Source organism: Bubalus kerabau, chromosome 6 (assembly GCF_029407905.1).
Source record: "Bubalus kerabau isolate K-KA32 ecotype Philippines breed swamp buffalo chromosome 6, PCC_UOA_SB_1v2, whole genome shotgun sequence".
Taxonomy (NCBI): domain Eukaryota; kingdom Metazoa; phylum Chordata; class Mammalia; order Artiodactyla; family Bovidae; genus Bubalus; species Bubalus kerabau.
Genome location: NC_073629.1, coordinates 54,141,490 through 54,168,101, shown reverse-complemented (window position 1 = coordinate 54,168,101; position 26,612 = coordinate 54,141,490). Strand labels below are relative to the sequence as shown.

At 38.8% G+C, this 26,612-nt stretch overlaps 1 protein-coding gene across 12 annotated transcripts in view; it reads left to right on the top strand.

Moving 5' to 3' along the window:
* The first annotated feature begins 10,757 nt into the window (after window positions 1–10,757).
* ZNF326 (zinc finger protein 326) overlaps window positions 10,758–26,612 on the top strand; it is a 35,445-nt gene continuing 19,590 nt past the window's right edge. Inside the window, exons 1-5 of one of the 12 annotated variants that reach the window (XM_055585215.1) lie at window positions 10,812–11,148; window positions 21,636–21,671; window positions 21,768–21,879; window positions 23,983–24,143; window positions 24,272–24,388. In XM_055585215.1, coding sequence (XP_055441190.1) covers window positions 21,840–21,879; window positions 23,983–24,143; window positions 24,272–24,388 — 318 coding nt within the window. In that variant the 5' untranslated portion in view covers window positions 10,812–11,148; window positions 21,636–21,671; window positions 21,768–21,839. Of the gene's footprint in view, window positions 11,149–13,605; window positions 13,651–21,635; window positions 21,726–21,767; window positions 21,880–23,982; window positions 24,389–26,612 lie in introns of those variants that run through there. The other 11 variants (XM_055585213.1, XM_055585211.1, XM_055585214.1 and 8 more) reach the window with 11 other exon arrangements.

Genomic DNA, 26,612 nt, shown 5'->3' with positions numbered 1-26,612 from the left:
GATGTCATCCAACCATCTCATCCTCTGTTGCCTGCTTCTCCTCTTGCCCTCAATCTTTCCCAGATTCAGTCTTTTCCAATAATTTGGCTCTTCAATCAGGTATCCAGAGTATTGGAGCTTCAGCTTCAGGATCAGTACTTCCAATGAATATTCAGGGTTGATTTCCTTTAGGATTGACTGGTTTGATTTTCTTGCAGTCCAAGAGACTCTCAAGAATCACACCGCAGTTTAAAAGCATCAGTTCTTTGATGCTCAGGCTTCCTTATGGTCCAATTCTCACATCTATACATGACTACTGGAAAAGCTATAGCTTTGACCGTACGAAACTTTGTCAGCAAAGTGATGGTTCTGCTTTTTTTTTTTAAAATATACATTTATTTATTTTAATTGGAGGTTAATTACTTTACAATATTGTATTGGTTATGCCACATATCAACGTGAATCCACCACAGGTGCACACGCGTTCCCCATCCCAAACCCCCCTCTCTCCTCCCTCCCCGTACCATCCCTCTGGGTTGTCCCAGTGCACCAGCCCCAAGCATCCATTATCATGCATTGAACCTGAACTGGCGATTCGTTTCATATATGATATTATACAAGTTTCAATGCCATTCTCCCAAATCATCCCACCCTCTCCCTCTCCCACAGAGTCCAAAAGACTGTTCCATACATCTATGTCTCTTTTGCTGTCTCGCATACAGGGTTATCGTTACCATCTTTCTAAATTCCATATATATGTGTTAGTCTTGAGAAATTTGTATACAGGTCAGGAAGCAACAGTTAGAACTGGACATGGAACAACAGACTGGTTCCAAATAGGAAAAGGAGTATGTCAAGGCTGTATATTGTCACCCTGCTTATTTAACTTATATGCAGAGTACATCATGAGAAACGCTGGGCTGAAAGATGCACAAGCTGGAATCAAGATTGCCTGGAGAAATATCAATAACCTCAGATATGCAGATGACACCACCCTTATGGCAGAAAGTGAAGAGGAACTCAAAAGCCTCTTGATGAAAGTGAAAGAGGAGAGTGAAAAAGTTGGCTTAAAGCTCAACATTCAGAAAATGAAGATCATGGCATCTGGTCCCATCACTTCATGGGAAATAGATGGGGAAACAGTGGAAACAGTGTCAGACTTTATTTTTTGGGCTCCAAAATCACTGCAGATGGTGATTGCAGCCATAAAATTAAAAGATGCTTACTCCTTGGCAGGAAAGTTATGACCAACCTAGATAGCATATTCAAAAGCAGAGACATTACTTTGCCAGCAAAGGTCTGTCTAGTCAAGGCTATGGTTTTTCCAGTGGTCATGTATGGATGTGAGAGCTGGACTGTGAAGAGTCTGAGTGAACTCCGGGAGTTGGTGATGGACAGGGAGGCCTGGCCTGCTGTGATTCATGGGGTCGCAAAGAGTTGGACACGACTGAGCGACTGAACTGAACTGAACTGATACTGTATTTTAATATGCTGTCTAGGTTTGTCATAGCTTTTCTTCCAAGGAGCAAGCGTCTTTTAATTTCATGGCCACACTCACCATCTGCAGTGATTTTGGAGCCCAAGAAAATAAAATCTGTCACTGTCTCCATTGTTTCCCCATCTATTTGCCATGAAGTGATGGTACCAGAGGAAATCCATACATTATAAAAAATCAAAATTTGAGTCTTTGTTTAAAAATGTAAACATTTAGTTCCAGTACAGGATATAAAACACTATCACTGTTGTTAAACATTGTGAAGAGAAGAGTAGTATGAGATACATGCTGATTTTCATACTGTGAAATTGATTGATATTGACTAAAGTTGGTGGTCTTCCTCATTGGTTCAGAAGTAAAGAATCCGCCTGCTAATGCAGGATACACAGGAGACATGGATTTGAAGCCTGGGTTGGGAAGATCTCCAGAAGAAGGGCATGGCAACCCACTCCAGTATTCTGGCCTGGAGAATCCCAAGGACAGAGGAGCCTGGCAGGCTACAGTCCACAGGGTTGCAAAGAGTTGGACACGACTGAAGTGACTAAGCACACCCACACACAAAGTTGGTAATCCAAGCAGAAAGAGAAAGAAGGCAGCAAAAGTAAAGACTTAGTGATCTACCTCCAGGTAAAACCAGTTTTCCTCTGTAGAGAGAATTGAAGCTAACTAAGCAAGAAAAAAAAATGTTATAGTTTTTCACTGGAATTTTTTTTATACTACTTGATTACCATATGCACAAATTATTTGCTTTAAAGCCAAAGACAGTGTGTAGGGTGGTGTCAGGACTAATACTAGATCACTCGGTATGATTCCCTTTGCCTTCAATGATCCAAGCAAACCTAGCACCTGCCTAAACATCATTCACACAAACCATACTACTGTATCATGTTTTGTTGAGGCAGGAACCTTACTTCTGAGAGAGCAAAGGGTCTTTGATTTGTAGGAAGGGCACTTTTGAAAAAAGAACTCCTTTTGTTTAGAAACAGATTAGGAAGATTTTAGTTGCAAGAGAAACTTTTTGAAAGATACATCAACTGTTTCTGGTTGAAAAGTATTGGCAGACAGTGGAATCCTTTGTGTGCTTCCTGTGTTTAGCATAATACAACATGTTTCAGTTTAAAAGCTCTGTACAGTCATTAGCTAATTACCTCCCAAGGGCTGCAGGGTAGTTAAAGGGAATACTGGAACCAAGCCAGATTTTAGAGCTGAAGGATGTGTATGTGTCTGTACCAGCCCTGATTCAGGGTGTAGTTGTTATACAGTTTCACACACAGGGATCGATCAGTTAATGTGTGGCTATTCAATCTATAAAGTTTTTTTCTAGACTCAGCATCTCCTTGAGAAATACAAGTTACTGAAACAGAAAACTGATTCTGATATCATCTTTTATAAGTGTCTTGAAAATCAACATTGATAACGGTTTTAGATTCATCATTAAATCAGAATCTTCAAAGTGAGGCCTGGATTATGGAATTTATTAAAAGTGCCCAGATTATTCTAGAGTAAAGCCAGGCTTGAGGATTACTGACTTCAGTGGAAAATAGCTGCTTCTTTTCCTACCCCCAACAGTAACTAAATCTACAATGAGAATGAAATACAGTATTTGGCTAGGGAGAAAATTTATTTAAAACACTAATTATTAATACATATTTCATCTTGAATAAAATTTATATTTTACATGATAGAAGTGCTCAAGAAATTTGGATAGAAGAGTAAATATCTATTTCTATGTGCATATGAAAAATCATCACAAAAAGAATCACTGTTAATGTTTTGGGATTTTTCTTTCCATTTTATTTTCATGTTTTGTCTTTTTAAAAAATATTGACGTTTCTCTTGTAATTCCACATACAATTTTGCATCTTGGTTTTGAAATATACCAATATAAGCTTTTTCTTGATTCATCGTTCAAAAATCATCTCTAAAAATGAAATCTAGTGAAATGAGGCAAACAGGGAAATTTATATCCACAATTAAACCAAAATAGAAATTCAGGTACCTGTAGAGCACAGGCCCAGAGGAACTGTCTCTATGTCTATTTAGAACACTCAGATCAGCACTGTAGAACATGTGCTTCTGCAGCTGAATTTTGACTATATTTGGTGTGTGGCACCCTCTACTGGCTCTCCCAGGGTTGTACCTTTTTTTTTTTTTTTTCTATTCTTAAACTTTGTGTTTGGGTCCTAGGTACCTCAGATGGTAAAGAATCTGCCTGCAATGCAGGAGACCTGGGTATGATCCTTGGGTTGGAAAGATCCTCTGGAGGAGGGACTGGCTGCCCACTCCAGTATTCTTGCCTAGAGAATTCCATGGACAGAGGATCCTGGCAGGCTATAGTCCATGGGGCCACAAAGAGTCACACACAGCTGAGCAACTACCACTTTCACTCCTTTTTCAACGACTCTAAAGAAGGGTGTTAAATTGTACGTGTGCATGTTTGATTTTTGCATATCTGTATTTTTATTAATATGTGTTGCCTTAGTGTAGAATTGAAGCTACCTAAATTCTGGATTTGATTGTGGGTCTGTTTCATTTTTATTTATTCCACAAACATTTTCGAGTCTACCGGGGTATTGTACTAGCGGTCTGGAGACGAGCTGAAATCTTCACCTTCAAGTGGCTCATTATCTATCCTAGGCAGGATCACGATCTAACATGCTTTGGCTATTCCAGCAGAAGAAGCTGACTCCTTAAGGACCCTTGTCCCTGCTCTGTCTAGGAAAATCAGCCTTTTAAATGGCATGCACAGTTTTGAGAGAGACAGGTGTGGGACATCCAGGAAGAAAGAGGAAACCTTTCCAGCAAGGCAGATCTACCAAGTCGATTCTGGCAACTGATTGCCAGATAAACAGATGTCACAGACAGCTTGTTCTTGATTTACTTAGGGAATTAAAATTTATGATGGCCCGTCACACATTAATAGATAAAGTGAGTAGTAATAATTCAGAGGCTTAATTGAGCCCCTGTAAGGGAATAGACCTCATTTTCTAGAAATGTAGACTTCATGTAATATGTACCCAAGGAAGGGAGGTAATTATTACATTTTGAAAGCACTTTTGCATTTAAAATTTTACCTCCATTTGGGGGGAAGGAAATGCCTATGAAAAGAATGGAGTTTTTCTAATCTGAGAAAAGCCCAAAGCATAGAACAAAGTGAGGAATTTCTAAAACACTCATGATCACCTCTTTTGATTTGTAGTTTCTTTGACCACACTATGTACAATGATGCAGATGATACATTAGCAAACTCCTCTCCTCTCTTTTTAACCTGAGAACCCGGATGATGACATTGGGCCTACAAAGTTGACTCCATACACCAATGGACACAAACTCAACTATAAAATATTTATGATGAATATTAAACAAGTTTATATAATATATATACATATATTATGTACATATATTACATATATTATGTAATATATATGTATACATATATGTATATATAATATAAAGAGCCAGACATCCTGGAGTGCATAGTCAAGTGGGCCTTAGGAAGCAGCACTACGAACAAAGCTAGTGGAGGTGATGGAATTGCAGTTCAGCTGTTTCAAATCCTAAAAGATGATGCTGTTAAAGTGCTGCACTCAATATGCCAGCAAATTTGGAAAACTCAACAGTGGCAACAGCACTGGAAAAGGTCAGTTTTCATTCCAATCCCAAAGAAAGGCAATGCCAAAAAATGCTCAAACTACTGCACAACTGCACTCATCTCACAGGCTAGCAAGGTAATTAATGCTTAAAGTTCTCCAAGCCAGGCTTCAGCAGTAAGTGAACCATGAACTTCCAGATATTCAAGCTGGATTTAGACAAGGCAGAGGAACCACAGATCAAATTGCCAACATCTGTTGGATCATCAAAAAAGCAAGAGGGTTCCAGAAAAACATCTACTTCTGCTTAATTGACTACGTCAAAGACTTTTACTCTGTGGATCACAACAAACTGTGGAAAATTCTTCGAGAGATGGGATTACCAGACCACCTTAGCTGCCTCCTGGGAAATCTGTATGCAGGTCAAGAAGCAACAGTTAGAACTGGACGTTGAACAACAGATTGGTTCCAAACCAGGAAAGGAGTTCATTAAGGCTGTATATTGTCACCTTGCTTATTTAATTTATATGCAGAGTACATCATGTGAGATGCCACACTGGACGAAGCACAAGCTGGAATCAAGATTGCTGGGAGAAATATCAATAACCTCAGATATGCAGATGACACCACCCTTATGGCAGAAAGTAAAGAGAAACTAAATAGCCTCTTGATTAAAATGAAAGAGGAGAGTGAAAGAGTAGGCTTAAAACTCAACATTCCAAAAACTAAGATCATGGCATCCGGTCACATCACTTCATGTCAAACAGATGGAGAAACAATGGAAACAGTGAAAGACTTTATTTTGGGGGGCTCCAAAATCACTGCAGATGGTGATTGCAGCCATGAAATTAAAAGACGCTTGCTCCTTAGAAGAAAAGTTATAACCAACCTAGATAGTATATTAAAAAGCAGAGATGTTACTTTGCCAATGAAGGTCTGTCTAGTCAAAGCTATGGTTTTTCCAGTAGTCATGTATGGATGTGAGAGCTGGACTAAAAAGAAAGCCGAGTGCCAAAGAATCGATGCTTTTGAACTGTGGTGTTGGAGAAGACTCTTGAGAGTCCCTTGGACTGCAAAGAGATCAAACCAGTCAATCCTAAAGGAAATCAGTCCTGAATATTCATTGGAAGGACTGATGCTGAAGCTGAATCTCCAATACTTTGGCCACCTGATGGGAAGAACTGACTCACTGGAAAAGACCCTGATTCTGGGAAATATTGAAGGTGGGAGGAGAAGGGGATGACAGAGGATGAGATGGTTTGATTGCATCACCGACTCTATGGACATGAGTTTGAGCAAACTCTGGGAGCTGGTGATGGACAGGGAAGCCTGGCATGCTGCAGTCCATGGGGTCACAGAGTCAGACATGGCTGAGCGACTGAACTGAACTGATACCTAAGAGTATGAAAAAGTAGCTAGACAAAGAAGTAACTAATGAATTCCAACTAAACTTCAATGTTACTAACTGCTATTAAGGTAACATAGAGGGAAGGGGATTCTTACTAAGAAGGAGGGATTTAAAAAGAGCTAACATGCATACTGAACCTTTAGAATGGCGGAGGAGAGGAAACATAATAGATGCAGAGAGAACAAGATAAGCAAAGGCATAGAAATGTGAAAATACATGACTATCATGAGGGACAGCAGATGATCCTATGTTGTTGGAGCAGAAGGTATGTAGGTGGAGGGTTAGGAGATGAAGAACAAAGGTCCCTGGGTTCTCAGGAAGTCCAGTCACCTGGCTCTTCTCAGGTTCTGGAGAGTGTGGGATAGTGGGGCTTCTCTGACACTCCCTCAGGATCGAGTCTTAGATGTGGCCCCTCATTTCCTCCTTCTCCCTGAAGTCTTTCCTTAGTCTCAGCCCACACATCCTTTAACCTCTGCATTAAAAAACCCCTATTCTCTTTTTTTTCCCCAAAGGACTCTGCTGGTCTGATCTTTACTAACCTTGTATCTCTTGCGAAATAGATGGAAGATGAAATGATGTTAAGACTTTGCCTAAAACATTGGCCCCTCAGGGTAAAAATCTGAGCCTAGCAAAGCCAGAAAAGACCAGGTAGCCTAGCTAGACTCTGGGGAGCAGGAAAGAGATAACAAATGGAGAAAACTATGTTTGGCACATAGTTGGTGCTTAACCAAGATTTGTACAATAAATAATTGGTGTTGTTGTCATTTAGTGCTAAGTTGTGTCCAGCTCTTTGCGCTACCATGGACTGTAACATGCCAGACCCCTCTGGCCATGGGATTTCCCAGGCATGAGTATTGGAGTGGGTTGCTATTTCCTTCTCTAGGGCTCCTCCCAATCCAGGGATCGAACTTGCATCTCCTGCATTGGCAGGCGATTCTTTACCACCTAATTGCCTGGGAAGCCCAAATAAATGAATTAGGGAATGACTTGATAGTCTCCTGAGTATTATGGAGTACCTCAGGTATTGCCACCTGCCTCTGCAAGAACACTTTGTATTAGGGAAGGAAGAAGGAAGGAGGGAAAAGATCCATGTATTCTGGTATTTCCTGGAGTTATGAGTTTCTGATCTGGCAGTTTTCTCTTTCAGGGAAATAAGGGGTGTGTGTGTGTGTGTGTGTGTGCGTGCGCACATATATGCACATGATTCACGAAGTGACCCAATATTTATTTTCTTCCACTCATGCCAAGACCTGAAGAGCTTGGATTACAAAATCACTTCTTTACTCTGATAACAAGAAAAAAAGGTAAAAGTCTCAGACAGAGCTCAGTTTTAATTGTAAAACTTATGTGCTTGGCACTTAGGGTACCAACAAGACTTGGATCTAATCTCAAAAGGCTTTTAATGTGGAGAGACATAGTATTTGATGCAAAGGAGATAGTTCTAGAGCAGAGGCTGTCCCAGGAAACTTAGAGGAGTGGCTTTTAATAGAGCCCAGGGCCTTGCTTCTTATTCCAAGTATAGTTTGATTGCCAGCAGCAGCATCTCCTGGAAAATTGTGAGAAATGCAGACCCTCCAGCTTCAATCCAGACTGACTGAATGTGAATCATATGCACATTAATATTTGAGAAGCACTGGTCTAGGGGCAGGAGAAGGCAATGGCACCCCACTCCACTACTCTTGCCTGGAAAATTCCATGGACAGAAGAGCCTGGTAGGCTGCAGTTCATGGGGTCCCAAAGAGTCGGACACGACTGAGCGACTTCACTTTCACTTTTCACTTTCATGCATTGGAGAAGGAAGTGGCAACCCACTCCAGCCTTCTTGCCTGGAGAATCCCAGGGACAGTGGAACCTGGTGGGCTGCCATCTATAGGATCACACAGAGTCGGACACGACTGAAGCAACTTAGCGGTGGCGGCGGTCTAGGAGCAGGGGTGGGATGTGAGAGTGTTCTTAGAGGAAATAAGTTTTGAACTGTTTTGAGCATGAGTAGGGTTAACCACGGAGAAGGCAATGGCACCCCACTCCAGTACTCTTGCCTGGAAAATCCCATGGACGGAGGACCCTGTTGGGCCACAGTCCATGGGGTTGCTAAGAGTCAGACACGACTGAGCGACTTCACTTTCACTTCCCACTTTCATGCATTGGAGAAAGAAATGGCAACCCACTCCAGTGTTCTTGCCTGGAGAATCCCAGGGACGGGGGAGCCTGGTGGGCTGCCATCTATGGGGTCGCACAGAGTTGGACACGACTGAAGCGACTTAGCAGCAGCAGCAGCAGCAGCAGCAGGGTTAACCAGGGGGCTTCCCAGGTGGCTCAGTGGTAAAGAATCTGCCAGTCAAAGCAGGAGATGCGGGTTTGATCCCTGGTCAGGAAGATGCCCTGGAGGAGATGGCCAGCAACCCACTCCAGTATTCTTGCCTGGGAAAGCCAATGGACAGAGGAGGTGGCAGGCTATAGTCCATGGGATCACAAAGAGCCAGACACGACTGAGCAGCAGAGAGAAAACCGTAAGCAAAAGTTCAGAGTTATGAAAAACTATTGGGGTGTTTTGGGAACTGTACGTAGCTTAAAATTGTCAATCAATAGGGAAAGAGTAGGGGAGAGAGGAGGATGGAGAAATGCAGGAAGGTGGCAGGGTAGGCAGAGGCCAGACCCTGCTGGTTGTGCTTTATGTTAGAAGCTTTGCCTTTACCTAATCCGTGATAGAGATGCATGATGCGTTCAGATTTGCCTTCATATCACTGAGGCCCTGAGGAGCCTGAGAAGGTCAAGGTGGAAAGGCAGAGAAATTACTCAGGAAGCCATCTCAACACTTTAGGAGAAAGATAATGAGAGTCTAACTCAGGTAGTGCAGTGAATTGGAGATCATGGGCAAACTTATTAATAAGACATTTTAGGAGGTAATAAGCAGATGAAAGACTTCAGTATGGATTGAGGATGAGAGAATGGGAGAGGGCTGAGTCTTGACTGAATTAGTAGTGGGTGGTTGCTCATGATGCCACTCACACAGCATTATTCACAGATGAAAGAATAAAAGAAGATGAACAGGTTTGAGGAAATTATGAGTTCAGTTTTCAACATGTTCTGCTCTGGTGAATAGAAAACATGCATAGGAGGGAAAAAAAAGAAGAAAACACTGTAAGGGTGGAGAACTGGGTGAATCAATGAGGGTGGAGAAGGAAAGAGATGAGGAAGGAACAGTGGCTTACCCAGACCTGGGGCTGTGCTCAGTCGTGTCCATGAACTACAGCCCCATGAACTGTAGCCCGCCAGGCTCCTCTGTCCATGGAACTTTCCAGACAAGAATACTGGAGTGTGTTGCCATTTCTTACTCCAGGGAATCTTCCCTACCCAGGGATAAAACCCGCATTGCTTGTGATTCCTGCATTGGTAGGTGGATTATTTACCTCTGCGCCACTGGGGCTATAGTCATACAGCTTAGTATACCTGTGAGTTTTTCCTTAGTCATGTTTCCAGAGACTGTTTTCTTGGAACTTGGTTCTGGAAACTCATTGGACCTCAAAGAAGGGCAAACGGCTTGATTCATGATTTCCTATCCTGCGATCAACTCATCATTGACACGATTTGCTCTATGAAAAAATATTATCTAACCTGGAGTTCAAGCTGCGCCAGGATTAGAATGACCAAACAGTTGTCTTTTCCCACATTGTCTTATGGGCGAGTGACTTTGCCCACTATCCTCAACACTATTTCCATAGTGACAATAATACAATGCTGAGTGATACTTGCTCAGTCGTGTCCAAGTCTTTGTGACCCCATGGACTGTAGCCTGCCAGGCTCCTCCGTCCACGTAATTCTCCAGGCAAGAATATTGGAGTGGGTTGCCATTTCCTTCTCCAAATACAGTGTTAATATGTATCAATATGTGTTGATATGTGTTTGCCCGTGGTTGTTCTTCAAGTTCTGGATGACTCCTTCCAAAAATCTTCCCTCTGTTAACTTTTACAACACTTTCATTTTGCACCTTGAAATTCAGAACTCGACCGTGTTCTGTCTTGGATCACACTCGTACCTGTTTCCTATTTAGCAATTTGTTCTCTGCTCACAGCGGTCTAAAAATATCCTGGCCTTCTGAATCTCCACGGCAGAAACTCCATAAGGTGTTTTTTTGTTGTTGTTGTTTTTTTTTTTTACATTTTCCGATCAGTCATTATCAGCCAATAAAAAGGGAAAGGTCGGCACGTGGTATATATTAGTTCGGGCAGGGGGAAGGTATTCCAAGCAGATCCTTTCGCTCTTGCCAGAATCAAACATGGCGGGCTTCAGCCCGACCTTCCAGAAAACCCGGCTTTCTTTCCCTTGAGCCCGGCCAGTCTTTGGGGCTCCTTTTTAACCTTCCTTACCCCTCGGCGGCTCCGAGAGGGTCAGCACCTGGGAGCGTGACAGCGGACCTGCTTCCCGCCCCCATTCGAGGGCCCGCCCACCAGCCCGCGCCAGCCAGTCGCGGGCTGCGCTGCGGCGGCTGGCAGCGCCGGCCGGGCCCGCCCCCCAGCCTCGCTGTGGCCTGCGGCTCCCGGGCCGGTAGCGCCGCTCTTGGTCGCGCTGACTCGTAGTGTGGAACCGCGGGTCACGGGTGCTCTTCTCCGGCCACAGATTAGCCAAGCGCCGCCGAGGCCGTCGGCCCCGAGCCTCCGCCATGGACTTCGAGGACGGTAAGCGCGGCCTCTGGCTGGTCACCGCGGCGGGCGGCAGGCGGGGTGGCCTGCCCCCGGGGTCTGTTTACCGTCTCAAGATGGCCGTGTGGGCTTTGTTCTGCGGGCCTAGAGGCCGTCCGCCCGCCTGCCCGCCTCGGGCCCGGTGCCTGGAGTCGGCCTCGGTGGGGACCCGCGCGCCCGGATCGCCCCGCCCGGCGCCCGCTGCGGCCCGCGACCCTGAATTCCGCTCCGGCCTCGGCGCGGGGAAGGAAGCTCCCAGAGCGCCGCGGCCTCCGGAGTCCCCAGATCGGCCCCCGCCCCGCTGCGAGCAAATTGCCAGGAAGCCTCCAACTTCCCGTTCTGGGCGAGAGGGCGAGCGGGCCTCCCCCGCCGCGGCTCGCGCTCGCCAGATGGGCAGCGACCCAGATCATCCTTTTAGTAAATCCCCAACTCCAGGTTACTACTCGCCAGATAGGATTTTCTGAGGCTTGTTCATGATCGTGTTCCTTGGTGTCTTAGTTTTTAAGATGAGTTTAAAGGGCGTCTGTAAGTGATTAAGTATAGTAGATCTCTATCCAGAATGGAACATTAAGGTATTTCTGGTTAGCAAAGTGGGATGTTTATCCGCCAACAAACAGTGCCCAGGCGTTAATCCCTAAATTTAAAATGCTTCTGTGAACCAAAGCGTTTTCTCTGGACAGTGTGTTAAGTTAGTCAAAATTCTGGCACAGCATCACGTGCCCTTCAAAATCAGACCTACACACAACCGCCTGGGATGGACTGCTGTTTAATTAAATGAGCAGTACCTTTCGGTCATCTCTTACGCCAGTTCTTTATACCGTTTCATACGCTCACGAAATAAAATTAATTTGGTTTTCATATTGTCTTCAAATCTTGCCCAACTTTTATAGTGATTGGTGTCATGGTAAGATGAGTACGTAATGACAGTATTAGGGAGACATGAAAAGGGATGTGAATAAACTGAATTTAGTCCTGAGTTACCGGGCGTTTCTGAATAAAATGGCTTCACTAATTAGTCGTAAGCCTCTAACCCAACCAAGAACATTAACTTTGAATATGCTGAGCCTGATTAAATGATCTTTTGATCTTTGATTTGATTTCATGCCTCAAAGAATTAAAGCTGCCAAGTCTATGAAAGTGAAGTCACTCAGTCGTGTCCGACTCTTTGCGACGCCATGGACTGTAGCCTACCAGAAAAGTCCATGGGATTTTCCAGGCAAGACTACTGGAGTGGGTTGCCATTTCCTTCTCCAGGGGATCTTACCGACCCAGGGATCGAACCTGGGTCTCCCGCATTGTAGGTAGACGCTTTACCGTCTGAGCTACCAGGGAAGCTAAGTGTTTGAAAGGGGACTGGAATAACCTTTTGTAGATACTTTTAAATTACTTTGAAATAGGAAGTTCAGATATTAACAGTAGCACACTCGAGTGTTTGTTTTAGTTGAACTTTGACTCATTTTGATATCGTTACCTTTAAACTGAATATTTGAAATGCCAGAGTTGGTAATGAATTTTAAAAATATGTTGCTGTGTTTTCACACCAAACTTTGGTGACAGTACCAACACCCAAGGTGCAGCAGAAACTACCAGTGTGGGAGGAGGGAGTGACGGGAATGGTCCCCTCCCCCCATGAAGGAACCCATTGTCTTAGTATGTTTACTTTTTATTAGCACCATCTGCTCACAGTTCTAAACAGTGTGAAGCATAAAATTGTAAACAATGCCAGTGATAAAATGTTCCCTGTCTCATGCTCCCTCCTTACCCCTACTGCTTTATTTGGGGGATGGAATTTGCCTGACAATATGTTGGATTCTAATCCTGTATAGTGTAGTTGGAGTCTATTGTATCCAAAGGACTGCTCTGTTAAATTCCTATTTGTTAGTAGAATTAACTAAAGGATTTAACAATTGCCAAATTAGTTTTGACAAAGAAATTACGATCTTTGGTGATGATGCCATATCCTGGATAGAAATAGCACACACAGGTGTACACATATATGCATGTGCATTTCTCAAATAAGATTTTGAACTCTTTAGAGAGCAAATTAAGTGCTAAGAGAAATAGTAAGTTGGGAAAAAAAAAATATAGAACAAATTCTCACATGTCCCTGTTTTTTGCATTGTTTGATATATAATTTATCTGCCTTCCCTTTTGTTATGCTGTGTAAATCAGTACTGGATCTCCTTTTTTGGCTGTAATTATATATCAGGTTTTATTAACTAATTTTTACATTACTATGATTTGGATGATAAACCTGCCATTTGGGGAGATAGTGAAATGAAAGGGATATATATTTTCCTCTATGAATTATATATAATTATTAACACCCTGTTTTTGCAGATAGCTGAGTTAATGGCAGTTTAAAAATTGTGTTTGTTTTTAGTAAAGGGGTATATAATTCAAGATTTTTGCTAATATTGCACTAATTCCTTTCTGTTAAATGTGTCTTCATAGATTATACACACTCTGCTTGCAGAAATACTTATCAGAGCTTTAATGGTGAGTATCCTCTTTCATTTGATCTAAAATACATTAAGGGAATGCATCTCAGTTTTTTGTCACCCATCTAAAGTACCAATGTAAAAAGGAAATTCTGCTTTGTTTCAGTCATTGTTTAGTCTTTGGATGTGTTAGTGTTAATGTTGTCATACTATGTATAGTATTTAAGTTAGGAAATTTGGAATCAGAAAACCTTAGGGCTATTCAGATTTGTTTGACTCTTTATTTGAATTCTGAGTTCTTTATTCCAAAAGGCCCTGACTGTATTGAGTGATGAGTTATAAGAAACTAGCTGAGTTATTTTTGTTGAATTAGAGGCTTTGGTATTGAGTAATGTAGATTGAGTGGATTATTGGCTTGGTTTTATTTGCTGCTTTCATAATTCATTTTGGCCTTGTTTTTGAGGTCATTTGCTTTAATGTGTCCAAATGTGTTAGTATATTAAGAACTGTCTAGAGCATATAAGGGAGAAGGCAGTGGCACCCCACTCCAGTACTGTTGCCCGGAAAATCCCATGGATGGAGAAGCCTGGTGGGCTGCAGTCCATGGGGTCGCTAAGAGTCGGACACGACTGAGCGACTTCAATTTCACTTTCCACTTTCATGCATTGGAGAAGGAAATGGCAACCCACTCCAGTGTTCTTGCCTGGAGAATCCCAGGGATGGAGAAGACTGGTAGGTTGCAGTCATGGGGTCGCACAGAGTCGGACATGACTGAAGCGACTTGGCAGCAGCAGAGTATATAAAGAAGCCTTATCAATATAAGTATAACATCATAGTGACTAAAGAGCTAGATAAAATCATGACATATGCAGAATACAATTGGGGTGGAGTTTTGATTATTTAGATTAGAGTTAAGGATTTGCCAGACAGGATAAGAACATAAAGAAGAGTATGGAACAGTTAGAGGTTATAAAAGCATTATATGAAGGACCCCAGAGAGTGGAATTAAATTCTGTGATTGCCAGAAAAATGCAACTTTCAACTGTTGTACAGAATGTAATATATTCACAAAATAAAACTGAAGCAAATGTACTACTAAACAAAGAAGACTGTGTCATTTCATGAGAATAATTACCATGCAGTTAATTGCTACTTATCATCTCTAGGAATTTAGAGAAACTTCAAATTTGATGTCAGCTAAAAAGGTTAAACATATAGGAATAGTCAATATATATTGAGTGCTGGAAAACATATTTTTGAGCAGGAGAGTGATATAATAAAGTTACCAAAAGAAGTTTAATTTTCATCCACATGTAGGTTATATTGAAAACTGGAAAATTATCAAGTTTCATAAATTCAGGTGTAAGAATTTTACGCCTTGGGAGGTGATGACAGTAATTTTAAAAATATTAAGCCATTTCTTGAGAAAGTTAGCAGAACTTTCAGGCTGCCTAGTAGTGAGTAGAAAATTGAGAGGGATGCATAAAAATGAATCCAGGATTGGAAATTGGAGTGAGCAGGACTAGTACTTTTACCAAAAAGATTTGGAATGATAGAAGGCCATGATTTCCATTAGGATGTACCAGAGGGTTGAGTTTATGCCTAAATATAGGACTTTGAAATACAGAATCATAGAGGGTCAGAAGTTTATTTTCTTAACATACAGGATTGCGGGGGAAAAAAAAAAAAAAGCTTAAAATATTTCTGTCACTGACGTTATGACCTTCTTTTGAAAACAAGCACGTTGAGGTGTAGTGGACATCTAACATGCTAGTTTCAGGCGTACAGCGTAACGATCCCATATTTGTATACACTGTGAAATGATCACAACAGTAAGTCTGGTAACCCTTGATCACCACATATAGTTTTCCTGCAATGAGAACTTTTAAGATTTACTTTTCTTAGCAACTTTCAAATATGCAATACACTATTATTAACTATAGTCACTATGCTGTATATTACATCCCCATGACTTATTTATAACTGGAAGTTGTTTCCTTTCAACTCCCTTCACCCATTTCAACCACTATCCCCTTCTCTGGCGATCACCAATCTGTTCATTATGTCTACAAGCTTGGATTGTTTTGCTTTGTTTTGTTTTGATTTCTTTTTTAATTCTACATATAAATGAAATCATACAGTTTTTATCATTCTTATTTCACTATTTCACTTAGCATATGCCCTCAAGGCCCATCCATGTTGTTGCACATGGCATGATTCCATTCTTTTTCATGGCAAAGTAGTAATCCATGTATATACATACATATATCCATGTATATACATACATACATATCACACTGCATCATCTTTATCCGTTCATCTATTGATGGACACTTAGATTACTCCATATCTTGGCTATTGTAAATAATGCTGTTGTGAAAATTGGGGTGCATATATCTTTTCAAGTTAGATTTTTTCCTAACAGTTAAATGTTAGACTTTTTTTTTTCTCTTAATTTTAGTTCCAGTAGTGGTTTTCATTTAAGGGTGATTGTTAGACTCCCCTGTGGAGCTTTTTCAAAATATATCTCTTTAGGTCATACTCTAGTCCTCTTGAATCTTAATTTTTAGGGTAAATGGTCCCAACTGTGTCAGCTTTAAGAACTATTGATACTTCGAATCATTTTAGAATGCACCTCTGGTTAAAGAACACTGCTTGACAACACTGAGGGCTGATTTATCTACATTTTATAAATGAATAATTTATAAAAAATTATTTCAGGGATGTAATTTGACTTCATTCAACAGATATTTACTGAGTGTTTTGTATTAGATAGTGTTATTGGAGCTGGCAATACAGTAGTGAACGAAATGGACAAATAATTCCTGCCTTTGAAGTGTACAGTCTAGTGGGGTGAAATAGTAAACAAGAAGTAATATTTATTGTATTGCAGCAATTGCTTAGGAGAATAATAACACAGGACAGCTGTGTGTGTGTGTGTGTGTGTGTGTGTTACAATTTTAAAGAGATTAGCAAGGGAAAGAATTGCTAACAGGGTAACTTGAGCATAGAGTTGAGGGAGATGAAGGTGCAAGCCATGCCATTGTCTCCATTTCCTTCTTCTTATATAGATAGACAAAAAAAAGGAAAGCATTTCTGATAGAGGGAAAGCAGGAACACAGGTAGGGCTGAGTGCATTGTGCTTCAGAGTGACTTAAGAAGATGGGCTTGACTACAGCAGATGATTTTTGCTGAGTGATCTTAAAACAGGGTTAGAATAGGGAGGTGTATGTAGCCAGAAGTCAGTGAAAGCAAAGAGAATTTGCCTCACACACAAGAAGTAAGAGAAAGTGAAGACCTTAAAGAATTGGGGGTGTGAGCAACACATATACAGAGGAAGAACATTCGAGGCAGAGGGAATAGTAGGTGCAAAAATGGGTGTATACCTGTTGTACTCTAGGAACAGCAAGGGATCTAGTATAGCTAGAGTGGAGTGAATAAGGGGAGATCACAGATGATGAAATTAAGTGGAAATAGATCAAGTTAAGAGGTGATGGGAAAGATTTATCAACTTTGTCTCTGTTGACATTTTGGACTAGATAATTCTTTGTTGTGGGGGAATGTCCTATGCACTGTAGAGTGTTTTAGGAGCATTCTTGGTCTCTTGTCATTTGATACAGGCAGCACCCATTACTCATTTTGGTGACAACCAATAATGTTTTCATTGTTTGACCCCTTCTGGGGGTCAAAATTGCCCATGGTTAAGAACCACTGATATAGGGTCTTATAGATTATCTAAAGGCTTGTTTACTTGGAGTAAGTTGGGAAGCCATTGGAAGGTACTGGGCATTGAACATAATTTAACTTGCACTTTAACACAATTCTTCTAGCCATTTTCTTGAGAATGAACAGAAAGGTTGCAGAAATGAAAACAGGAAAATCAGCTGGGGGGCTGTTGCAGTTATGTAGGTGAGATATGCTGGTGGCCTGTACCGTGATGATAGTAGTGTGGAGGTGATAAAAAGTGGTCTCATTCGCTACTTAGTGCTACCCAACTTGTTAGTTATTTTGATCATGTCAGTTGTTTTTTTCATACTACCCCACACCTCGTGTGATTTAATTATAAGTGAACTTAACATTTGTTGAGCTTATCATTTATGAAAAGTGAAAGTGAAAGTTGCTTAATCGTGTCTGACTCTTTGCAATCCCGTGGACTGTAGTGCATGGAATTCTCCAGGCCAGAATACTGGAGTGGGTAGCCTTTCCCTTCTCCAGGGAATCTTCCCAACCCAGGGATTGATTCCAGGTCTATCGCATTGTGATTCTTTACCAGCTCAGCCAGAAGGGTGTAATCAAATCAGTAGAGTAGATTTGATTTAAAATATGTCAGATTAATTTTGAATGAATAGCTTTCTTATTTAATATATATTTTATTCAGGGATAATTGATGGAATGCTAAATATGTCAGATGTATAACAGTGTTTCACAATTTTTGAAGGTTATACTGCAGTATTCCTTGTGTTGTACAGTATATCCTTGTTCTCATTTACTATTAACAGTAAAGATATGTTATAGTGTTAATAACTTTATTTTTAAAGTGATTTTTAAATTCATTCAGTAACCTGGAAGAATCTAGTTTATATGTAAATGGTCATGGTCCTCTTATAGACTCTATCCCTATAATCAACACTGATTATATGCAGTACTTACAAAGACTTTTACTCTTTTCCTTTTTAACTAACTGATTAGTGACAGTACTATGAACAAAAAACCAAAAGACATTCTGTGTAAAGATAGCTCTATTAATCTTTGTGTACTCTCTAGTGCCTGGGAAAAGGTGAGTGTTCCATAAATGTTAGTAATTTATGACTTTGTAGTGAAGTAAAAATATACAGAATCAAAAAACTGAAGGATTTAGTATCCAAAGGCAGCCTCTGCTGACTGAAAATAGAAATTAGCAGAAATAGCAATTTAAATTTTTTTGTTTTGTGTACCTAACTGAATCTAACTCTAAAATTACTTTTTAATACTTTTTAGAGGAAAGCTTTTTATTTTGAAGTCTTCATCTTAATGTCGAAATTGTTCTCTGTTTGAGAGTTATGAGCAACTTACATTGTATACTTATCAACTCTAAAGACAAATGACTTTTATTAGTCTGGAACTGTGTTATCTGTGTGGTAGACACTAGTAGACACTAGCTGTGTATGACTATTGAGTACTTTCAGTGTGGATGGTCTGAATTGAGGTGTGCTGTCTTAATATGAACTTGATTTCAAGTCTTAGTATAGACAAAAAACATTTAGAATATCTCATTAGTACTTTTTTATATTGGTAAACTTTTTGTCATTAAAATCCATTGGTATGCCTTGTACTTTGAATGGATCTTTTTATGATGTGTAATCCTGTAATATCAGGTATTAGTTATTTGAAAAATACTGGTTTATAGAGTTATTCAGATTTTTCAAATATTGGCAGATTTTATTGTAGAAATTAAAAAGTTATATTCAGTAATACCAGTGTCAGTTTCATCAGAAAAGCCTTTTAAGTATTGGGAAACTGTCAAGCTCAAGTTTTAAATTTTAATTTTCACATGAGTCCTTGAATTTTATCTTTGGCAACAAATACTATCACTTGTTTTCTTTGAAGTGACAGTTCCACTTCATTTTTGAGAAAGTGTCTGCCAGAAGCTCAAGTCTGAAAGCCATAGTTTTTGAATGTCAGTCTTTCCTTTTAGTAAAAACAGTATTCCTTGTAAAAAATGGCTAATTCAGTGGCTTTTCCTAAAGAGAACTACGGCACTTAATGAAACTTTATGCAGTGATATGCAGCAAAATTGCTTTATGTATACTTTCCATTTTACTATCCAGAATATCATAAAGTATACACAAAGGTCATGATTTAATAAAATTGCCAATTTTTACTTCTTCATCAAGGACATTCTTTAAGTGAAGATTATTTTATTATTTTTATTATCTTTTGTATTTTATTTTTTTACTGCAAGTGTGCAATACAACTATCAATACTAGTGTGATCTGGTGTCACTGCCTTGATCTGTGCTATAGCAAAAACTGTTTTACCAATGAGTGGTTTTGTATCATCAATGCAGAAAAATTTTCATCACTGTGAAAAAGGCAAATAATGTTTTAGTATCAATAATGTTTATAAAAATAGTTTGACCTTGTGGATCCCCTGAAAGGGTCCTGGCAACTAGTGGTCAACAGGCTATTGAAACCTGCAGGCCTGGGGTCCATAAAAAACTAGTAAAAAAGAGACCCTGACCACAGACTAGTGTACATTTAAAGTGAGGTCACAGGACTTTCCTGGAGGTCCAGTGGTTTAAGACTACACACGTCTACTGCAGGGTGCATGGATTTGATCCCTGGTTGTGGAACTAAGACCCCGCATGCCGCGTGGTGCAGTCAAAAAAAAAAAAAAAAGATTAAATAAATGAGGCCACAGATAGCAGAATACTGTATAAGGCAGAGTATCGTAAACACCATGTAAAAACTACAGACTTTTGCAGATATTCAAAAGAAAGAGATAATCAATTGAGACAACATCAGTAAGGGTTAGTATTTGAAATGGACTTTAAAAAATTAAAGAATTTCAGTAAGCTACTATTTGGGCAGTAGAGAGAGCATTTCATGTAGAAGCAACAGTGCGAAGCTAAAGTGGTGGATATTTATAAGACTTTGGGAAAATCATTTCATCTTTTTGGTTCCACAATCTATCAAATGAAAAGGTTAAATTTGATCATTTAGGTTGCTTTCAGGTTTAAAGTTGCAAGATTTTGTTGTTAGGACCAGAATATTTATGTAATTATAATTTAAATTTAGTGTTTTTAAAAAAATAAAAATAAATGTACTTGCTTTGTGTATACTCTTAGTACATAAAACTTGGAGAGGGTGATAAATGAAGACTTTTAAAGGACTTTATAGGAAACACATTGTAAATGGTTTTTAAATTTTTTCAATTTTATAATCATAGTGAATTCATTTTATTACCTTTTTTGTTGTATTTTTCTTTCATGTGAGAGGTGGGGATGTAGGTGGAATTATAGGAATTGTAATAAAACACTTAGTGCTTTGATTATATTTTAATTTTTTTAGTGTTTACATTGTTAGAATTCACATTCATTCTCTTTATTCAAAGTATTTGAGGATTTAAATATTTGAGTCATTATTTATATGCAGAGTACCACATAATGGCCCCATTCTGATTTTACTTTTTAAAAATATCTATTTCAATTAGTGTATGAACTGATTTCAATTGGTCAGATTTAAAATGAGGCTGCCTCGGATTTTTAGATGTTTTGAGAGGAGTTAGATGCAGAAAGGAGAAGGCGATGGCAACCCACTCCAGTACTCTTGCCTGGAAAATTCCATGGAGCCTGGTAGGCTGCAGTCCATGGGGTTGTGAAGAGTTGGACACGACTGAGCAACTTCATTTTCACTTTTCACTTTCATGCATTGGAGAAGGAAATGGCAACCCACTCCAGTGTTCTTGCCTGGAGAATCCCAGGGACGGGGAGCCTGGTGGGCTGCCGTCTACGGGGTCGCACAGAGTCGGACACGACTTAAGCGACTTAGCAGCAGCAGCAGCAGATGCAGAAAATGATACTATAAAAATTTTTTTCCTTTTAATATTTTAAATACCCTATTTTCTTGAGAATAGGAATTATTAACTATTTACCATTGTAGCACCTGACATAGGACCCTATGGTAGTATCCTAGTCATGTAAATATTGGCTAAATTGAAGATAATTTTAATATAGAACTTTTTAGTTGATGTTTTTTTTTTAATCAGGTCTTATTGGCAAATCTGATTTTTCAGTAGATTATATGACATAGGACCCTATGGTAGTACCCTTGTTGTGTAAATATTGGCTAAATTGAAGATAATTTTAATTTAGAACTTTTTAGTTGATAGCTTTTTTAAAAAAAATTAGGTTTCATTAGCAGATCTGGTTTTTCAGTAGATTATAATCTGTATGGTTTTTCCCTCAGTGTCTAGTGTGAATTTAGCTAATGTTAACAATGAATTATCATTTCAGGTGACTGAGAATGGTATTTTATTGACCTTTTGTTATTGACTGTCTTTTAGGAATGGATCGTGATTATGGCCCTGGATCTTACGGAGGTCTGGCATTCAAGGATATTTATCTAAAAATTCTTCTTTTGAGTGCCACTAAAGGTGAGCATCATTTAATTTTTTTTCTTTTTAAACTCTTTATAGGGATGGATCGTGACTATGGCCATGGATCCTATGGGGGTCAAAGATCCATGGACTCCTACCTAAACCAGTCATATGGCATGGACAATCACAGTGGTGGTGGTGGGGGTAGCAGGTAAATTGCTTCATCACTTGGCCAAATAAGTAGATGACTATAAGATTCTAGATAATTTAAGTATTCTTTAGGCATGTTGTGATATTTAAACTATATTTAGAACTGAATAATCACCTTAAATGTTTAAAGGTGTTAGTGGTTATAAAAACTGTCTTGACATCATTGGCAGACATTACTTTAGGAAAACCTCAGGAAAACCATTATTTCATTATACTAGAGTAAGATTTTCTGTCTTTAGCAGTGACTTTTTTTTAACTCCTTGTCAGTCAAAATGCCCTAAACAAATGATATAAAAATATTATTGGAAATATTATTTGTGAAGCTTTTTCTTATGATTTTTCAAAAATGTATTCACTAATGTGGAGTGCTTTATAGAGTAGCAAAGCAGTCTTTGACTAGAATGAAGTTAACCAAATCTGTCTAGCAACACTCAGTTTGTAAGAAACATTTAAGATAGTTATTCTTTTAATTTTAGTTTTAATGTGAGTTACAGGAGCATATTGTAATAATAAAAATATTCTTTAAATCATGTTTAGGTTATTTATTGGCAGGTTCTACTTATGCCAGAAACACTTCTGGTCTAGACAAGGAGCTTTATATTAAAGCCATGAATGAGTACAATATCTTTGTTTATTTTAATGCAGTACAGTTTTGATTGTACTTATGTTTCATTGTTGATGCTGTGTAAAGCTTAAACCTAGCTGAACTGCTGTAGGCTTTAGGGTTGACCACATTTTAGGCCAAGGAGGCGCAGAGATTTTTGAGGTGCAGAGATTCCTATGAAATATTGATATAAGTAAAACTAGTTAGGAAACTTTTTGAAAGTATTGTCCTTCTTCATAAATTGAAGGATCTGGTTTCCTTAAGGATGGATTGAATGATACTTACTTTCCTTTTTTCTGCTTAAGTGTGCCATTATGGTTTATAGTAGAGAAAAATCAGAAAAATAGATACAACAATTTTGCTTATGTGATAGATGTTTTGAAAAATGTAGTTGGAAGGAGGAATGATTTTTATATGGTTACTAGGATTCAGAAGTAAAGTGCCTTCTATTTAGTGATAAATATTTGAAGTAATGTAATACGTTTAAATATTTTACTTTATCAGTTGCTGCCCTGTTACATTGTAAATGTAATGTGTGTGAACTATGTAGATGTTATAATTTATCTCATGTAATTGTGGGCCTTTATAAAACTATGTTGTAAGATAAGCAACTTTTGTAATCCATGCTTTGGTGAGAAGTATGATTTGTTTCTTCTGTTGACTCTATTAAAACCTTGTGGAGACTGTGTGCTCCCTTTTTTAGAATAGCTTTATGTGATAATTTCATGTGATAATAGGGAATAATTTTTCAAATAATTGAAGACATTATAACATGTATTCTTTCTAATCTGCCTTGAAAATTCATATGCAAAGGGTATATATTGGTGGTCTTTTATGTTCTGTTTTATGTGCTTATTTTTCTAGATTTGTAGATTTATTAGTATACAAGTGAAAAGTGACTAAGAATTGATTATTAACGTTAACCAAAGTTTAGCAGGTTGTTAAATTTTATAACCAGATAATTCTCCCAATTTTGACTGCTGTAGACATAATGAAGCAGTTTTGTCATATAGATTATTGGGGGTGCAAAAGGATCTCTTCTGTGTGACAAGTAGCCTACATCCTTGTAGTCTTCAATTTGTGTCCCTATTGAAAGCCAAAATGTTGTAAATATTTTGTATTTTACAGTATTAGAGATGGGTTCAAAAGAAAGTTTGAGTAGTCTGTGAACTTTAACAAATGACTTTTTCCAAGACTAGGGCTGGGCTTAAATAATGACAGACAAATCTTTTCTAATAAAATAGAAAGCTGCCAAAAAGCAGATATTTAAGCTAAGGTTACTTAACTCAATTCATATTTAAACACTGACTCAGATAGCTTTCTATCTGGTCTCATGTTGAACTGCCCAGCCCTAATCAAGTGTGAATAAAAGTAGAACTGCAAACCAGTATGGTATAAATGAATTTTAGTTGATAAATGTCATCTGATAATTTGTCTTTTGAATTGTCTAACATTAGTAAGCTTACTTTTGTTTTTTCCCTCACTGTGCAACTCTTCCAGGTTTGGACCTTATGAGTCTTACGACTCCAGGTCTTCTCTGGGTGGGCGAGATCTGTACAGATCTGGCTATGGTTTTAATGAACCCGAACAAAGCCGCTTCGGAGGTAGTTATGGTGGTCGATTTGAGAGCTCCTACCGGAATAGCCTTGACTCTTTCGGAGGTAGAAACCAGGGCGGGTCTAGCTGGGAAGCACCTTACTCCCGTTCAAAATTGAGGCCTGGGTTTATGGAGGACAGAGGAAGAGAGAATTACTCTTCCTACAGCAGTTTTTCTTCACCCCATATGAAGCCTGCACCTGTAGGCTCTCGGGGGAGAGGAACGCCTGCTTATCCTGAAAGTACGTTTGGAAGCAGAAACTATGATGCTTTTGGAGGACCATCAACAGGCAGAGGCCGAGGCCGAGGAGTAAGTACAACAGAATCTTTTCAGATTCTTTTCACTAGTCACTCTTTTAAACCCTTTCAAGACCATGGTTTTCAACTAGAATAAACACTGTTCATCCCAGTGTATTTTGAAGCAAAAGCTGAGTCAGAAGCATAATTTTTAGGTTGCCTGTAAAAGTTTTCCCAGTACCTCAGAAAATACATGGCAGTGTGAGATGACTGTTCATATAGTTTTGCTAAATCTCCCTTTATTAAAAAGGTGAGGATATTAGGTTTGGTCTAAAAGGGGTTAAAAGGAGTTGCATTTTTCCTTGTAAACACTAGCAGTTTTGCTAGTGGGACAGTTCTTGGATTATTTTAAAGGTAATGAACCCTTTTGGAGTTTCTGAGTAGGTTAAAGGTGCAATGTATGATAAAACGTATATACTTTGCTGCTTAACTCCAGCACATAGAATTTCTTCAAAGCTTCATATTTCACATTAAACACAAGAGAGACTAACAGTTGGTGATAGCTGAGGGCACTTTAGCCAGGTTTACATGGTGAAGAAGTTGATATGTATAGTAGATTGTAGATGATTTGTGGTCAGTATAATTTTGCTAACTCACTCTCTTACAGTATGTTCTGTTGCTGGGTGTTCTGTCTTAACTCTGTCGCTAGTTTTACTATTGAGAAATAATTTCTTCCCTATAGAAACATGTCTATGGCTTCTTCCCAGGAAGTAATATTTTGTAAATTACTGCTTAAATGAATAAATATGCTAGTCTTCAAATATTTAATTTCAGGATATGTAGTATAAAGATTATGCCTTTACATTCTTAGGTAACTTGACTGACAAGAAATTTTACCTAGGAAGTGTACATAGATTGTGGAGTTATTATGTAGTTTGATTTTATAAAGAATATTGTATTTTTGCCATCATGTAAGAATTGTTGGTTTGGTTTTTTTTTTGAAGTCAGTTGCTCTTAATATTCTCTTTGCAGAGGAAAGTGCTTCTATTAAAAAAATGTAGTAGGGCACATATTTTTGACTGCTCACTAATCTTTGGTACATCAGCATAGTTTGTCATACTTGTGTAGAAATTTTGCATTTATAACAGTTACTCTTTACTTATGTAAAATGCATTGCACCTTTAATGGATAATTAATAAAGATTTTTCTGATATGACTATTTGAATCACCTGGAAACACTTAATTTATTCAAGGTTAGATAGGTATTCCTAAGCATAATACACAAATGTAAGCAACTAGTATGTTGCTGTTCTACCATGCTTTATGGTTGTAGATTAATTGAAAATAGTTGGGATAATAGGCTTTGGATTTTGAAATTGAAAATCTACTCCAGTTTGAAAATTTGGAAAACTCTTAATGTTTTCCATGCTGTATATTACTTTAGGCAAACGATTTTTTTCCTCAAAGAGACTTCAAATACCAATTTTGTTTTCATGATAGAAAAACAGGTATTGTTTCCACCATTCTAGTCGAAGTGGACTTTTCTTTCTTTCTTCCTGTTAATGAAATAGATGAACCAATAGGTCTTTCCTTTTTAATCTTCACTTGTACAATTCCCATTGGATCCTTCTCTTCAGATTACTCCTCAATCTTTATCTTCTAAAGTAAGGTTAGTAGAATAAATTTGTATGAACATGTGGCTTCTTGGTGTAGTGGGTTTTGTTAACGACGAGAAGAAAGGACACAAAGAGTCGTTTGGTTGCATGACTCTTCGTCTGTAAACTTTTGCTTCTTGGGCTTCTGGGTGAGAATATGTTTCTCTAGGTAAGAATGTGAATGGAACGTCAGATGCAATTCTTGATCTGAAGTGTGTCTTGGAAGTTGATGCATGGTTATGCTTTAACTCTCCTATTTCATACTAATGTTCCATCTCGCCTTCTCATCCCTTTTTCAACAGGGAGAAATCCTAAATCATTTCTGGATCTTTTTTAACTTCAAACTTCAGATATGGTCTTCTTTGTGTATCTTAGTTTTAAGCCAGGTTTTAGTAAAGTAAAGATTTCTTTTAAGGTCTTTTCATGGGAAAACATCGATTAGGAACTCTGAAGAGGAGTTGTCAGAGAGTTGTACAAGTGGTAATATTCTGACAGGCACATAACGTTGTTTATGATCTCAAGTAATTTTGAATCATAATCAGACAATAGGAAATATCCATATTTGTTCTTCTGGAAATAAAAATACTGATTCACTGGATTTGAGTTCCTGTAATAATTTACAGAGTTTTTCAGTGTATTTAG